This window comes from Gossypium hirsutum, chromosome D09 (assembly GCF_007990345.1).
Source record: "Gossypium hirsutum isolate 1008001.06 chromosome D09, Gossypium_hirsutum_v2.1, whole genome shotgun sequence".
Classification (NCBI taxonomy): Eukaryota; Viridiplantae; Streptophyta; class Magnoliopsida; order Malvales; family Malvaceae; genus Gossypium; species Gossypium hirsutum.
The window spans coordinates 2,116,104-2,133,650 of NC_053445.1; the positions used below are offsets into that span (position 1 = coordinate 2,116,104).

At 31.4% G+C, this 17,547-nt stretch overlaps 1 protein-coding gene and 1 long non-coding RNA gene across 4 annotated transcripts; one reads left to right on the forward strand and one right to left on the reverse strand.

The window, feature by feature from the left end:
* Positions 1-2,901: 2,901 nt before the first annotated feature.
* LOC107939034 (TLC domain-containing protein 4) lies at positions 2,902-9,690 on the forward strand. 3 transcript variants are annotated; one of them, XR_001695032.2, is made up of 10 exons: positions 2,902-3,167; positions 4,390-4,603; positions 4,882-4,970; positions 5,054-5,192; positions 7,239-7,313; positions 7,429-7,550; positions 7,632-7,707; positions 7,860-7,919; positions 8,001-8,213; positions 9,315-9,690. XR_001695032.2 is itself a non-coding variant. In XM_016872320.2 (9 exons), exons 2-9 carry the CDS (start codon positions 4,463-4,465, stop codon positions 8,127-8,129), a joined length of 831 nt encoding a protein of 276 aa, XP_016727809.1. In that variant the 5' UTR covers positions 2,902-3,167; positions 4,390-4,462; the 3' UTR covers positions 8,130-8,394. The 3 variants fall into 3 exon arrangements, 1 of the variants encoding a protein (XP_016727809.1); XR_001695033.2 differs by having other exon boundaries at positions 9,318-9,690; XM_016872320.2 differs by lacking the exon at positions 9,315-9,690 and having other exon boundaries at positions 8,001-8,394.
* Positions 9,691-10,773: 1,083 nt separating this feature from the next.
* On the reverse strand, positions 10,774-16,716 carry LOC107939026 (uncharacterized). Its single transcript, XR_001695030.2, has 5 exons — positions 15,952-16,716; positions 15,772-15,860; positions 14,656-14,785; positions 11,405-11,735; positions 10,774-11,324 (listed from the first exon to the last, which is right to left on the reverse strand). It is a non-coding gene; the product is annotated as an uncharacterized lncRNA (long non-coding RNA).
* Positions 16,717-17,547: the final 831 nt, after the last annotated feature.

Consider the following 17,547-nt stretch of genomic DNA (forward strand, 5'->3'; position numbering starts at 1 on the left):
TTTATGCAATTAAGTCCTTTTTGACATTTTTACAAAATTACCTTCAATTACTTTTATGCAATTTAGTCCCTAACTCAAAACATGCAATTTAACCATTTTTAATCAAAACTACTTTACAAAATTGTTCTATTTAACAACCAAACTTAATAATCCATCATAAAATTCCAAGAATATACAAAACTCATCAATGACATAATCCACAACATTTAACAGTTTTACAAATTAGTCATTAAATTAGCTAGATGGAGCTAAAATGAGCTCAAAAACATAAAATTTACTAAAAATGGCCAAGGTTTACTCACCTAATCGAATAACTTAAGCTTGGCCGAAGCTTCCATGCCCTAGTTATGGTGTTTCGATTCTCTCCCCATGAAGAAGAAAGGAAATGCTAATTTTATCTTTTAATTTCTTTAATTTAACTGACCTTTTTAACTATTTACTAAATTAACCCTTAAATATAACTTATGAAATTACTAAATCATGTTCATATTTTTCCATCAAATGAGATTATGGTATAATTACCATCTAAGGAGGGTTTAATTGCACCATTGGTCCTACAATTATTTTTAATTATTGATTAATTAAACTTTATTTCAATTTAATCCTAAACTAATTAGGACTAAATGAAGAAATAGTCCAAAAGTTTGTGGATTTAATCATTCACCATTGCTTGGACTTTTTGACCATGGTCTAATAACCATTCTGGTCCCTTTAGTATTTTAAATCTATAGCGATTAACTTTTACATCTTTTACAAGTTAGTCCTTTTACCTAAATTAAGCAATCAATCATCAAAATTACTGGACCAAACTTCAATTCACCTACAATATGACTCTGTAATTATTTAATAAAAATATTTACAGCTTCAAATTAGAAAACGAGGTCCTAATACCTCGTTTTCAATAACTACCGACTTTCAATTGGTTAAAATTCCTCAAATCAAAATTCATTATAAAATTACTATTGACTCGTATAATTTAAATACTAACTATACAAACTTCCTCATCAGATTTGTGGTCTCCAAACCACTATTTCTGACACCACTAAAAAAGGAACTATTACAAAATAACCATGAATAAGCCTACTTATCTTATACTTTGTTGGTGTTGAGCCCTTCTAAACATGTGACATCAAGGCATACAAGCCACAATTTAGCATTATTAATGGAATCATCATTAAATTGCTCAACTTACATTCTCATGACTTAGTAGCCAATCATCTTATGAAATTCATATTTAAAACTCTCGTGAAGGTCCCATAGCTTCCTAGCTTTTTCATACACACAGGCATGCTCACATTTCATTTCTATAATTCCTTTACTAAGGCGTACAAGATTCTCATTTATCATTTTACTAAGGCCACATATATTTAAAACTTGTTATATAGGCTTTCCAAGAAGTATGTAATCCCAATGGTCTGCAACAAACTCTTGACAAAGGAGGTAACCCATATTACTTTTTAGAACCGACCAAAATGCCTTTTCAACGCAAAATTACCTTTTTATCCCTCTTTCTTTCTTTTTTTTGGTCTTTAATATGATGATGAAAATTACATAATTTTCCTTTTTCTCGGTAAAATTAAAAAATTTATAATTTAATCCTTGAACTCTCGAATATTTCCAATTTGGTCCCAAGAATGATTTTCTTCCTACAAATACATATTCCGATTTGTTCTTATGTCAATTCATCATTAATAACTCACTATTCCCATTTTGGTCATATTTTCACTTTAGACCTTAAATTTTTAAAATTTTACAATTTAGTCTTTTTTTTTGTCATGTTTTCACTTCTAAAATTCTTTTCATAAATTTTCATCTCAATTATTAACTTTGCTTTCATGAGATTCCTTTATCTAACTCATTTTTCCAAATTTTTTCATCAATTCACTATATTCACCGTCAAAAATTTTTCATGTGTCTAATCGAAAAATTTGAAGATTATAAAAAAGTTTTTTATGAAAATTGTGTTCTTTTTTTCCTTCATTAAATTTATATTTCATATGGATTTTCAGTAAGATTTTAAGAAGCATATCTTTTGTTGATAGACATCCAAATAAAAATGTTATAAATTTCATGTTCAAATTTCATGCTTTTCAATGGTAATACACATTGCATTTTCAAGGAGAGATTTCAAGTTCAAATTTTGAAAACGACATTATTAAAAAGAGTAGTTACGAATTTCAGATATGAACCTAAAATGAACATGAATACGCAATTATAAATAGTGAGATGCAAAAAGCTTATAAGTTAACTCAAGTAAAAGGAAGAAATATCATTTTGCATATTATATTTTTTTCTCTATTGTTTTTGCTATAAATTTTCTTAGTTTTGCATAGAGATGATTATAGGACGAGTTGAGCTAGGTTCGGGCTCAAGTAAAAATTTAGGCTCAAACTCGGCCCAGCCTGAAAAATGGGCCTACAAATTTGCCCAAGTTTGGCTCGGATAAAAATGCTAAAATCCGGGCCCGCCCATATTAAATTCTTTTTTATATTATATTATTCTTTACATAATTTTTAAATATATAGTAAATAAAAAATACTAAAAATATTAAAATAAATATTTTCAAACAAATTGAAAATAAATTTTAAAAAATATGTATACTTAAATAATACTAAGATAGCTGCAACTTAATAAGAAAATGTCTCTCAAATAATAATAAAATTAACAATAAAACAAGTGTTATATGATATCTAAATAATAACAACATAATAGTGAAATAGTAGTAAAATAGAGAGAAAATAACAACAAAATATCATTAAAATATTAAAAAATAACAAATTTTTTTTATCTTTAGTGAATTCGGACCAAGCTGAGCTAAACTAAAAATATCTTATCCAAGCCGGACCCTTTTTTAAAACGGATTTTTTTTTATTTGCCGGATGAACATGAGCCGTTCTAGTTTTGCAACAACAATAACAAAAAAAAAAGTTTATTATTTACTTATTAAAATATTCCTTTCTGAGTTTTGGTTTCTTGTTCTCTCGCTCCTCAAGAAACTAAAAAAAAAGAAGAAAAAGAACAGTTAATTGTAAATATTACAATGCGATCTCTTTTTTAAACGTGAAAAGAGGAAAAATAAAACAAAAATGAAGCAGGAATCCAGCAGCTTCTATTTGCCCAAAATGAAATCCCTGATTTCTTCCTATAATTTATTTTCTCCGATTCCGGTAACCCCTTCCATTTCCATTTTTCCATTTTTGATATTTTTTTTATACTGTTTTTGTTTAATCGTCTTATCATTTTGGGATTGTCAGTTATAATATTGATTTTCTTTTTTCACTCCATATTGTCTTTAGTGGTTATTTTGATGTAGTATTTTGTTCTTGATTTTTTTGAATTGATGTTTCTATTGACTACATTTTCTTTTCTTTTTGCAAATAAAATCAGTGGGTATTTTTATTTATCATTTCATTGTTTCTTTTAATAACTTCACAGGATGCATTAGGTTAAGGAGAATAAATTAAAAAGGGTGATTAGTTTAAAAGTGCCTAGTGGAGTAATTAACATTTTCTTGGTCATCGGCATCGAATGATTGTTGTTCTTGTTCTTGTTGCTGCTGCTGTTGTTGTTGTTAACATTTTTCCCAGAAACATAATAAAATGGATGGGTTTTATTTATTTTCTTAACAAAGGGGAAAGAAATCCTGAATTTTTATGTTGTCTTGTATATTATTAGACTTGTTTGCCTTAAGTATGCTGTTTATTGGCGATTCATTTATCAGGTTAATATCAAACCAAACTATCTTTGATGTGGATTAACCATTCTCTATTGAAATCAATTAATTGAATGGTGTTATTTGAATTTGATGTGTTGACAACTAGGCAGTTTTTGGGGTACAAAGGAAATGGCAACCTAGGTATAAGGAAAGAAATTGCAGAGCAAGGTTTTGACCCCCAAATATCTTGGATACTACCTCTTTAGCGTATCTTTATGAACCAACTGAGCTAATATTCCCTTAATTTTGAAGGACTTAATTGTTGCTAAGTTTGCTGCATGAGTTCATGATTGAAATGCATTACTGCCATGCAACCCTAAAGTTATATGCTAATTTGATTTTCGGAATATAACAAGTTTGTGGATAAGCTAAACTAATTCTTGTTTAAATACATTTTCATGACATAGCAATTGTACACTCGCCCCTATCTTTCTTCCTTTTAGATGACTGGTACGGAAAAGAAGCCTTAGTAATATCATTTTCTTATTGTTTCTCGTGTTTAATGAACAAAGTAATTCATACTCTTTTCCTTGCTTATACAAGAATCCAAAGTGATGCATTATATTTCAAAATTGTAGCTACAGTAATCAGAGCATAGAATTTTTCGTTTTTTAATTCTTTTTCTCATGTTAGTTCTTTCCTTAAAATTGTTTTGCATCTTATTCATCATGAAGAACAAGAAGAATACAAAATAGAAGACGCAATGGAAAATTCATCTTTTTAGGTTGATTGGTTGAAGAATGTGTTATGATACTGCTTTCTGAAGAAGCAACTATGGAGATACAATCTTACCAGAATCAGGCAGAGCTGTTGTTAAAGGAATATTTATTGGCAGATTCCTTCATCCCATACACATCAGTTATTTGTGGCATTTTTGCTTGCAAGATGGTATATTTCTTGCTCAATTTTATGATTCATTATTCAGTTAAAACAACTCAATTAATCTAGAATGACAATTTGCAGCTACATGAAGTTAATGTTTTGTTTTGTCTTTTTCTTAGTGATCATCCTTTTACATTGATATTTTGTTTCTTTTCAGTTTTCACTATTATTTCTCTCTCTGTTCAAGCCTTTTTTTTATTATTTTCTTAGTATCTCTTCTACTATCTTTCCCTTCTTTTCTTCTTTTTTCCTCTCAATTTTTTACAATTACTACTCTTTTCCAGGTCTATGATCTTACACAGTTGTTTAGCAGTGTTTACTTTAAGAGCTATCTCATCCTATCAAAAGTCCAACGGAATGAGTGGAACAACCGGTGACTGATATTTCTTCTTAGCTTGAATATGTTGTTATTTGTTTTTTATCAATACAAATTTAATGTCTGGATGGTTTATGCAGATCCATATCAACCGTACATGCCATTTTCATAACAGTCATGTCCTTATACTTCGTGTTTTGGTCAAATCTCTATTCTGATAACCGATATGCTGGCATGATTATGTTTCGTAGTTCTGCATTGTCTACATTCACATTGGGGGTGAGGGTACCATTTTCTTGTATCTTCAATGAAAACTTTTAGGAATTGAGATATTTAATAATTGATACCTAGTCTTTTATGCTCAATATAAAATATTGGATGTTACTAAGAAGCTAATCTGCCTTGCTGTTTGTAACAACTTCAAGCTAATTTTTTCAATCATGCACTTTGGTACACAAATACCTCCAGAAAGGTTTATTTTCTACTTGTGAAAAGTGCATCATTCAGAAGAACCATTTATGCGCCAAGTTTTCTTCATTGAATAAAATACTTTTAATATAATTTTATTTCATAAATACAAATAATTTGGGTGGCACTGCCATTGATAGGACACTTAATTGTCAATTGTTGTTGAATTCTTCTGGTGAAATAGGCTTCCCATTTACCGGGGACAATGATGAAAGGCTTATATGTTCATATATTTAATATGCCAGTCTTGATTGTGTGCATAAGTACAATTTTTTTGTTTTAACGTGGTTAAGGGCTCTTAACCATTTGGTTTCCTAGCTCCCACATAATATAAAAGATCTCCTTTGCCCAAAATTCTTGTTTGTGTGAAATTAGTAGCATAATCATGGTGCAAAAATATGCATTAATGTTAATGCCATTTAGCAAAAATTTTAACAAAATTGACATTAAATTGATACGTGCTTCTCAGAATCAAGGTCAAACTTTGGCCTTGAAATTTTATATAATCTGAAGAGATCTATTCAATGGTGCTAATAAATGAGAATAAGTTTGTAGAAATCTACATCCCTTATCGGTTTCAATTATTAGTAATGGAAGATACTTTTCACCAAGTTTATCCTGACTTTTGAGTTGAGGGCAAGCTCTTTTTCCGGGGGAGTAATTTTAGAGGCCAACATCTATGCTAGGAAAGGCCTTTAATATGGGTTCTTCAATTTTGTCTTAGATTATGCATTTATTTCTTTCCCTAGATTTTTTAATTATGTTTTTATTTCAGTTGATTTGTTTTTCTTTTAAGAATAGGTTTCTTTTATTGATTATGTTTCCTCTTTTATGTAATAAGATTGATCTTCATTTAAAGGGACATGTGAAATAATAAAATCCAAAGCAGAATTTTATCAAAAAAACCCTAAAGAGAACTGTCTCTCTCTAATAAATCCTAAGGTTTCAATTTCCTTTTGAGGAGCTGTTTGAATTTCCTTTCAACAAGCTGAACTATCAATCCCAAACATGGTCGTCACAGTTTATTTCACTATCAGTTAAATTTGCAACTCGAAACTCCTCCCCAATTTTAGCATGTGTCTGTCTCTTATATGTCATGGTCATGAGGCATGATCTGCTCACTGAATAAGTAAATCACTTTGTCATAACACTATTTCCATTACTTCATCAACAATGGGCATCTGGTGCTGGGATATGTCAGTGCAGACCTGTTCTCACTTGAAGCTGATCAGTCTGATGTTTCTTGAACCTCCCCTTGCAATTACTGTTAAGGAGCTAAGTAGTCCGAGTCATTCTGCTTGGAACAGCCAGAACTAGGGAGCATATCAACCACATTAAGCCTTTTGGCCTAGTATCTTGATTCTCTTGACCATACTAACTCCTAGTTAACTTAGCTGATAGCTCTTAGCCTATTGACATTTTCTAGGTAGTGCCGTCCATTTATCTTTAATGGGATGCAGTATTTAATGAGTTTGTTTTAGGATTTGGTTGGAGTAAGCAATAAAATACTGAATTAGCTCATGTAATTTCTAAAATAAGCTGTTACTGGGTATTGTATTCAATTGAGCTCTTATATGAGAAATTGATTTAAGGATAGGGGCTTATATTGCAATATGTCATGAAAGTATTCCTAGCACATATGAATGTATGCAATTTGTCCATCAAGTCAGATTTTAAAACAGATGGAAACTAATTCTAGAACTGTTATATGTACAAAAGGGAGTAGTCTTGCAGTAACTAATTCATCTTGCTGAAACTTTTCAATTTGTGTCGACATTTGTTTAGGTTTAGATTTAATGTTTCATCACGTGTAGCTGGCTTCTAACTACATTAATCTTAGATACCACCTTTTAACAGGTATCTGTTGGTTACTTTCTTGCTGACATTGGGATGATCATTTGGTTTTACTCTTCTCTAGGTGGAATAGAGTATGTAAGTATTTAATTTTTTTATTTATTGTAATCTTGCCCCATGTTTTCTTCCTTCCTGGATGATTACAAGTGGTGTTGTATCTGATGTGAATCAATCTAAAATATTGTTATTTCAGGTCATTCATCATTTTCTCTCCTTAACAGCTGTCGCATATTCTATGATGACTGGGGAAGGTCAGCTATACACCTTCATGGTACTCATCTCTGAGACTACCACGCCTGGGATCAATTTGAGATGGTAATATAAGTATCTTATCTGTTGGTTGTGAAATGCATATAACTTTTGCTCTACATTAAGTATACTTCCTGGCTAATATAGGTATCTTGATACGGCTGGAATGAAGAGATCAAGAGCTTACTTAATTAATGGAGTTGTAATATTTGTAACATGGCTGGTAAGTGAAATCAATTTATTGCTTCTAGACTTATTCCCATACTGTTAATGCTTGCATGGATGTAATAATCATTTTTAGAAAGCTTTTTACATTTTCTTGGTCAATAGAAAGTTTTTTACATTTAATGCACTACCTTTTGCTGTTTTTGGCAGGTTGCTAGAATACTCCTGTTTATGTACCTATTTTATCACGTTTACTTGCACTTTGATCAGGTAAAAGTGTTCCTGGATTGTCATTTAAATGTCAATTTATTATCCTACAATTGTTTCATCTTTGCTTTCTCCACAAAACAGGTTAAGCTGGTGCACAGCTATGGGCTACTGTTAATATTCGTCGTGCCTTTTATCCTATCAGTTATGAACTTAATGTGGTTTGGAAAGATTATCAAGGGTTTAAGGAAAACATTAGCAAAGAGGCAATGAAGGGTACTTCACGGTGACTGACACATGAAGTTACATTGATAAACAAAAACACTACTTGCCATTAAGCTCAATGCCCGGTGCTAGGTATTCTCTTTCACCCACTTTGTTGCTCTGTAAATGGTAGTAAAGGGTATAGGACTGTAGAGCTGTCATGGTTTCTGATTCAATGTGAGAAATCACCTTGTAATGCTGAAGGATGGTTGACTTAATGATTGGATTCGAAATCTGGATAGAAATGGTGAAAATGCCAATGGTTGTTTTTTTATCAGTTGTTAAGGCGCTAAATCTTGGTACTGTGTTTTTAGAGAATGATTCATTTCGTTTGGTATTAAAGAAAGATGAAAGGTGCCAATTTTAACGACTAACATCTTATCGAAGTCCTTAGAGTGTTTGGTGTTAGTCTAGTATCATGAGTTCAGTTAGATCCGGCAACTTGTGAATGTGTAGGTAAAAGTGTCATGGAGGCTACTGTACTAGGTGCGAAATTATATTTTGCCCTCTCTATTTAAAAAATGGGCAAACTTGTCTTTGTACATTAGATTAAAGAGTAAATTTATTTATTTTTGTTAAAAATTTTATCCATTTTTATTATTAAAACTCGACATGGTTGACAGAATAACTAAACGGAGACACGTGGCATGCCACAGTACCTCATCTTGACCTATAGGGACTAATTTTTAATAATAGAAATGGATGAAATTTTTAACAGAATGATCAATTTACTTTTTGATCAGGGACTAATTTGCCAGTTTGAGTAGAGGCAAATTGCAATCTGGTCTCTAATACAAGGTCTTCCATGGTACTTTTACTGCATATGAATTGGTAATTTTTTTGGTAGTTTGGTATAAACGCAATGTACACCATTTAAGGTCAAAAGGCACTTATCACCGCAACCTCATCGCTAATTGGGTGGGAAAAAGCCCTGAACTTGTGGTTTAAAATTGTTATTTGGTAAAATGACACTATAACATTCATCTCTAGATTTGTCATAGGATAACCTTGATGCTGACTGTGTTGATAACTGGGCTATCATTTCGTTTCTAATTTGTGGATCTGATGTAACACAAATGAGTGCGTTTGCTTGATATGAAAAAATTGTTAATCAAATGATTAAAATTCATGTTACTTTATAGCTTATTCATTTGATTAATAAATTTTCCATTGTCACTCATTTTCGTGCTTCAGAAGAGATGGGAGTTGTTGGTATCACTAGTAATTATCTCAAAAATCATGCTCTTCTCAATAAATGGATTCGGAGGTTTGGAGATGAGAGACTGTTTTTGAAGAGACATTATTGCCACAAAATGTGGCCATGGTTTGATGAATTTCCTTCCACAACCTAATCGTCCTATTGGAGTGTCCTTTGTGTGTAAAGATATCACTAGAGGGATCATATAATGATATTCTTAAAAATGAGTTTATGCTTGTGGTGTAGGAAAGGTAATTGTATTGATTTTGTTAGCAAGTTTTTTATGGATAGCTGAAGTTTAAAAATTTTCACAAAATCGAACCTTCGTTGTATTATTTATGGTTATAAATTTTACCAAATTTAGTATGTTAATTAATTCAATTATATTATTTTTGTAACTAAATTTTAATTTTTTTAAAGTCATTATATTGGAATATATGATTAAATAAAATTAATTGTGATTTTTAATCATAAAGTTTTGGTTGAAAATCAACTTTTTGAGAACTTCAAACTTAGACTTGGGATATATGCGAAGTGGCATAAGGATGGGATATCCACTGAAGATATCTTTAAATTTATGAACACTTTTGTGTTGTCGTGCATCAAGAATGCATGTAAGGATAGTGGAAAGTGGGTTGTGCCTCTAGTACCTTAATGTAGATGGCTTCGCTATAAGTTTGCCAAGACCTACAAGAGTCGGAGGTATTTTGCGTGATGAGATTAGTAAGGCAATGTTAACTTTTCTGAGCCCCATAGGATTTACTAGCGCAAGTTATTATACGTGAAGCCCTACGCTTGTGTGCGACTTCAAATTGGAAAAGTTGATACAAGCTTAAAGACGTGATTGGAAAGATTCATTTACTAGCCTGAGTCCTCATTAACGGAGTGTCGAGTTTGCCAAGAGGGAGTTAAATGCAATCTTTGACAATCTTACAAAATTAGGAGTGCGTGAACCTAATAACTTAGTCCTAATTCACTTGTAAGACTGACTTAGTAAGCTAGTCTTTGTAAAACTTAGGCTTCGTTTGTTTGCCAGTAAAATGTTTTCCGGAAAATGATTTTTGGAAAATGATTTATTTTTCTGGTGTTTGGATAAATCTGTATAAAATATTTTATGTTGTTTGGCAGATTTCTTGAAAATAATTTCTAGAAAAGTTGTTTTTACATATATTAATAAATTTATATACATATTAATAAATTTATATTTTAAATTGTTTTTTGCATATATTGCAATAATTTATTTATAAATAAATCAAATTAAATATATAATAATACTCAATTATTAAACTAGAATATTAACTGTCATAAATTGAAAACAACCAAAGTCAAATAAATTATTTGTAATTGTATTATAAAAAATAAAAAATAAGGATTGAATAATTATAAATTAGCTTCCAAACCACAATTAATATTAGAAATATTATCCAAATGCATAATTAGTAGTACACCACATAATAACAACATTGTCCAAGTGCATAACTAATATTACACCTCATAAAAGTATCAATATCTTCAACCTTAAGAAAATTTTTGAAGCCACATTTTTTTATGCTTTTTACTTTTAACTAAAAAAGCTTTAGCATCGGATTCATGACTCACTAGATAATCAAACACAAAACACAAGAAGTCATCATCAATCCTTCTTCCTCCACCAGCATCACTTTTTCGTAAAGATGTGGTGTCTTATCCGCAGTAAATTGTTTCAAAGCATTAGCAATTTTGCCAAGTTGTTCACCCACAAATTTAATTTGTTCATCAACGACACTTTCTTGAACATTTTTTCTTTTACGTTTGGATGTGCCAGATGAAAATACATTTGTTCTTACCTCTTCAGCCTCTTCATTATCGCAGTCTACAGGTATTGAATCTTGGTTACCATCATCCAAATCTATGTCAGCAAATGTTCTAGCAAAACTCCTTGTTGCTATATTTTTGCCAACAACCAAAGCCATTTCATCATAATGATCAATGCTTTTATTAAAAAATGGTTCATACTTCTTGTGTGCCTGTTGGATATTATACACAATTAGAATAACAAGTAAAAAATAATTGAAATATACTTAACATATATATATACATATATTACCATCACTGCTGCATCATATGTAGCTCTATCACATGTGATCATTTTCATATTATCATCCCATCCAAAACCACTTTCACCCCGAATTGTGCATATAATCTGCTACTGGTTTTTTATAGTCCTCAAATAATTTTCCACATGCTTTGCATTGCATTGGACTTGAAATCTTTCAGAAATAGCTTCGGCAACTCGATTAATAGAAACTGCTTTGAAAGTATTAGAAGACTTATTTCCTCTCTGGGCCTGCTCTGCTAGAATTTCAAGAAAAAGATGTTCCATCGGTTTTGTCCACCTGAATTGCTTGGACGTCCCTTCTTTGTTGCCCTTACTCATTCTACATTAATAATTGTCATTGTCAATCATTTCAATATCCAACAAGCTTAAAATATAATAAATTTAAACAAGCTTAAAACATAATAAATTCAATATCTAACAAGCTTAAAACATAATAATATCTAATAAATTCAAGACATAATAATTTCAAAATACAACAAACTAAAATGGAACCTATCATTATCCAACCAACATTAACAAGAAAAAAAGAAACAATTTTTAATACTAAACATACATAACATAGAAACAAAAACCTTAAGCCTTAAACCTTAAACCTACCTACTATTTCTAACCATATAATTAGTCCACATAGTTTGTGCAATTTTGTCTCTCTTAGCAGACCATTCTCTTGCTTCTTCTCTTTTTTCTCGCTCCGTAAGAGTTGGTATTATCAAATCAGACTCAAGCTCATCGTATAATCATTGATTAAGTAAATCACTAGGATCAACTCCCATTATATGATTATAAATGATACAACAAGCCAAAACTGTATCTACTTGAGTCTAAAAATTCTAAAATGGTTCAGCATCTAATACATGAAACCGTTTCTTCAAAATCCCAAAAACACGTTCAATAGTGATTCGTAATGATGAATGATGAAGATTAAAGAGTTCCTTTGCATTTTCAGGCCCCTGAGCACTGAACTCTTTTAAATGATATCGGACACCACTATATGGGGTAATATATCCATTTCGGATGCCATATCCAGCATCAGCAAGATAAAATTTACCTAAAATTTTACAAAACATAATTAATACTAATAAATTATGAGCTTACTAGAATTATTTGGTATTTAATGATAATTATTACCTTCCGGAATTCTTAATCCTCTTGGGTGTGAAAGTGCATCACTTAAAATACGAGAATCATGTACGTAGACTTCCCAACCAGCTAAAACATAGGGAAATTTTAAATCAAATGTAATGGCAGCCAATACATTTTGTGTCGTCCCTCCTTTACAACTACGAAATCTTCCTTGAATGCTAAGTGGAACAGATGCACTAACATGAGTTCCATCTAATGCTCCAATACAATCTTTAAAATAAGGATAAAACCTTGGATTGTTTCTGATTTCACTAGGAGTTGACTCATCAGGTAATCTAATAACTAGTTTATACAATTTCAAAATAGCTCTCAATACAACCCTAAAGTAACGGTGAACTGTCTCAGTTGATCTTTAATATCTAGATCCAATCACTCGAAACCTTACATTATGACCAATTATATGTAAAAATATAACTACTTGCTCCCTAATATTCACAGATTTAGATGATTATAACAAATTATTCCTACTAAGAATATCATACAAATTAAAAAAAGTGATCGGTCTCATTCTTATCACATCAATACAATGCTAGTCACCACCATATAAAATACTATTAATATAATTTTCTCTTTCATAATCTTGATTCACACGAGGGTGAGAAGCAATTTCCTTCCTACTTTTTAATTTTTTAATCCAAAGAGCCCTAAAAGCTAAAACTGAAGCCACGACTTCGACAATTGCATTTTGATCTTGATTATGATCCATCTACACAAAATAATGCCACACAAATATTTGATCACTACAAAAAAGATGCAATATTTTCATAAGATCACATATATGACTAAAATTTACCATGACTAAAGTGCATACATACATATCAAGCTAATTATAATTGCATTAATATTTTTTTGAGAAATTAAGCTACTTTCTTTGTACCAATACTTCAATAAATATAAATATATACAATATTTTATATCGATTTAAAATTTTACATGCATGACAAATACAAGTATATTGATGAAATCAATGGTTAGTTTGTTAAAATATTAATCATATCAGTATTAGTTTTTAAATATATTATTTTAATTATTTTCTAGTATCACGTAATCAAAATACTTTTTAATTAAAGATTGCATATTCTTGGGCATATATTAGCTATCAAAATGGAACCCAAAGGAACTGACATGTTTTTTTTATTAAAAATTTAGATACATAAAAACAGAGGTGACGAAAGAGGCTGTCAAATATTTTTGCCTCCCTCAGAAATAGAAAAAAATAATTATTCTTTCTTTCTTCAGAAATAGGAACAGAAATAGAAAATTTTGAAAGCCATAAAAGTAGTACAATAATAAAATTATATTATAATGTTTGCAATCCCTCCATAAAAATTAAATAAGGTCTTTCTTTCTTCAGATTTCATAGTCTGAAAATTCATTAACAAATATATTTTCCTAGTAGATAAACATCCTACAAAACATTTCAGATAAAAATTTGATAAACATTGAATAGTCAAGTTTATTAATAGAAAAACACCAATCTACCCAACTCGAACTTTGACACAATACACAGAGTACGCAGTCGCTATTAAGACTATCAATCTCGCATGGCTTAAGGAGAACAAATAACCTGTGCAGATACATATAACTCCATCAAACAAGTGTAAGCATAAAGAATCTTCCAAAATGAGATACAATTCATAACTCGTTTAGCATTGAGAACATAAAATAAATATGTATATCTGAAGTAAGTTCACATGCTAGCCAGACATTAGATGACAGTATATGGATTACATAAAGTAGTACTATTTTGCATACATTAAAGACCAGGTAAGAGCTTTGGTTGGTCATCGAGAATTATCAAATGGGTAATAGATAATGGATAGTCATAGAAAATCCTCAGAATCATCATTCATGAACAAGCTTGATAAAAAGAAAGCCATAATCCATTTTCATACAGCTTAAGGTGGATAATTTTGTGAAAATAAACTATTTCTCAAACAGAAAACATATGATTAGCTATAGTTGCAGATGTCACCGAAACCATAGATAGAGCTATCCATGTGTCATGTGGATATGAAAATAAAATAAGAAAAAAGTACGAACGCCATATTACCGACAGGAAAATTTCACTCAATAGAGCAAAAAACAAGCCATACCTCCAGCTATAAATAGTGTTCCTGTTATCCAAAAGTTAGCATACATCCATAATACCAAAATGACGAACAGTCCTACATTAAAGAGGCCAGGTGTGTAACCCAAGTACTGAACAGCAACTCCAGCAGCACCCTAAAACAAACGAGACCGGACTGTCAGCATCATTCTAAAATTTCTCATTGTGCACTGATAAGATCGATGCCATAAAGTAGAATAAAGTTGGAACGAGATAGCGTAAATCCACCTAAGTCTTAGAAAAATCTAAACATTACATGTTTACCCGAACATATGGAAAATATCCACAATTAACAACCTCTTGGTTACTTTTTTCTCCTTGAATCTCATGTCCAGTCATCAAATAAAATGCTATCAAACAGAATAACATAACTTGTAGGGTCGAAAAGAAGATTTTTAACTTCCCTGAGGTCATTTTGTGGTGCAAGTGATGGCTCATTCGAGATATGCATAAATAGTTTATGACAAAAGAAACAAGGCGCACACACACACACACACACACACACACACAACACAACCATCAGATTCTAGAAATGAAACTTTTATTAAGCTAAAATTCAAGCATCTTTACTAAGAATCTAACCTAATAAACACATCAAATCAGCATCGAAAAATCAAGCTTAATTCTATGACATTATCAAATAAATTTCAAAGATAGATCAAGGTTGACAAGCATAAAATCCAAATAAAAATCAATCATCTCAACTTCATTTTGAAAATTGCAATCATTTTCATCCCCCCAATCAACAAGCCATATAAAATCAACAAGCAACTATCCCAAAATAAAAGCAAAACACAAGATTTTAAGGAAACAATACATTACCATGCTTAAAAGCACATAAAGCAAGTAGGACATGGAATTCAAGCTAAGGAAACAACTCCACATTATTACAAGCAAAGAAGTTGAACCCAATCTGCTACACGATTGAAACCCTCTCACTAAACAATCTATCCAATAAACCAAAAACAGCTTCAAAAACTTGCCGAAACCAACACATCCACTACAAACCAAAATCAAGCAGAAGAACACTACTACAAATATGCAGAAACCCCTAACAATTAAATCCTAGAGCTTGCAATCAAGAATGTGAGTAGAAATCTACCTTCGATGAATCGCGAGAAGTGGTGACAAAGGAGGCTGTAATTTTTTAACAAGCTAACGAGAAGAGGTGAACCAGCATGTTCAAAAAATCTGCCATTAGAAGAGAACCAGCATGAGCATAAATAAGAAAGAAATTCAGTAAAAATTAAAAATTTAACAGACCCATTTCGAATGAAGTAACCTTGATAAAAAGAAGAATGAGATTATACATTATCGTGGCTGCTAAGTTTTTAGGGTTTTTTCAAAATACAGACTTGAGTAAGGACGATGGTCGACCGACAGAGAAGAGGGGCAGAGATGATGAGGTGAGGCCAATGAACAGAGCTGAGGAGGAGAGGCTGAGGCTGATGAACAGAGATGAGCAATGTGCGATGAGAGTGAAGAGAAAAGCTGTGGAAAATGTCTTACACCTTAGAAATCGGTAAGACATTTTCCGGAACGGCTGAAATGATTTACCCATGCTTTGGAGAATGTTTTCCTATAGGAATTCATTTTCCAGCAAAATAAACACCGTAAAATCTGGAAAATGTTTTCCAGAAAATATTTTTACCCTAACAAACGGACCTTTAGTAAGAATAACTTAGTAAATATAAATATAATAATTTTAAAGAATAGAGTCTCCTTTGAGTACATTAACAAGTTAGCAAGAGGGATCAATGATAAGGGAGTCTATAGGACTATGAAGAAGGTAAGATGACGGAAAGATGATCCTACAGATGTTGGAGATATGGTTGTTAACGGATTAATGGAGGAGCTTATATCTTTTAAGGATAAACTCCTTAGTTGGATATCAAATGAGAGGGAAGAGGAAGAGGAAGAGGAAGAGTGTGATGGTGATGGTGATGATGATGATGATAATGATGACAATGACAACGATTTTGAGTTACTAGATAAAGATGTTATCATTAGGGTAGTTGATGGAATACTTGGCATAAGATTTTCTAAAACGATTCATGCTATGATTTATTAGAGTACGTCGAAAGCGATCATTATTAGGTTTCTTATCCGTAAGATTGTTTTTAGTGCATTATGCAGTAAACTTTATAATATATGGAAACTTGTTCAAGGACTTGGAGAATGGTTATTATTTGGTCAAGTTCAAGTGCCAGGCTATTAGAGGGACCTCGATTATCCATGGTCAATACTTAACAGTTTAACCTTGGTCACCTTTTTCAACTTCACAAGATTAATTGTATAAAATGGTTGTATGGATACGTCTTCTGGGCTTTTTAGGGGGTGATGTATGAAAAGAGTTTGCTACATCAATGAGTGGTATCATTGGTTAGGTTAATAGTAGATGATAACACAAAGGATGGGTCTAGGGGTCGATAATTAGTATTGATTTTGGGGACCCTTAAAGTTCTAAAATTTACTAAAATTTAAAGAATTAAGTATGAGGGTTTGCCAAATGTTTTCTTTGAGTGTGGATTATATGGTCATATGAAAAAATTTTGCTCCAAAACTTAGGGGAGTTAATGACAACAATGTGGAGGAAGAGTGAAAAAAAAAAAAACTAGCTGCAGTGGAGCTTGATAGGTGGGAGGAGGCACAAGCATTTAGATCCTGGATGGTGGTTGTCTGTAATCCCAGGAGATAGTCAAGACAGAACACACGGTCAGGATGTTTACTAATTCCAAAATTTAGGAATCAAGGTTTAACCTTATCCTTCATTTAAATGAGAAGGGTATGTTTCATTTTAGGCACCAAAAAAAAAACTATTCAAATTAGGCATCGTCATTAACAACCATTTTCATTTTAGTTACTCAACTTAAATAGT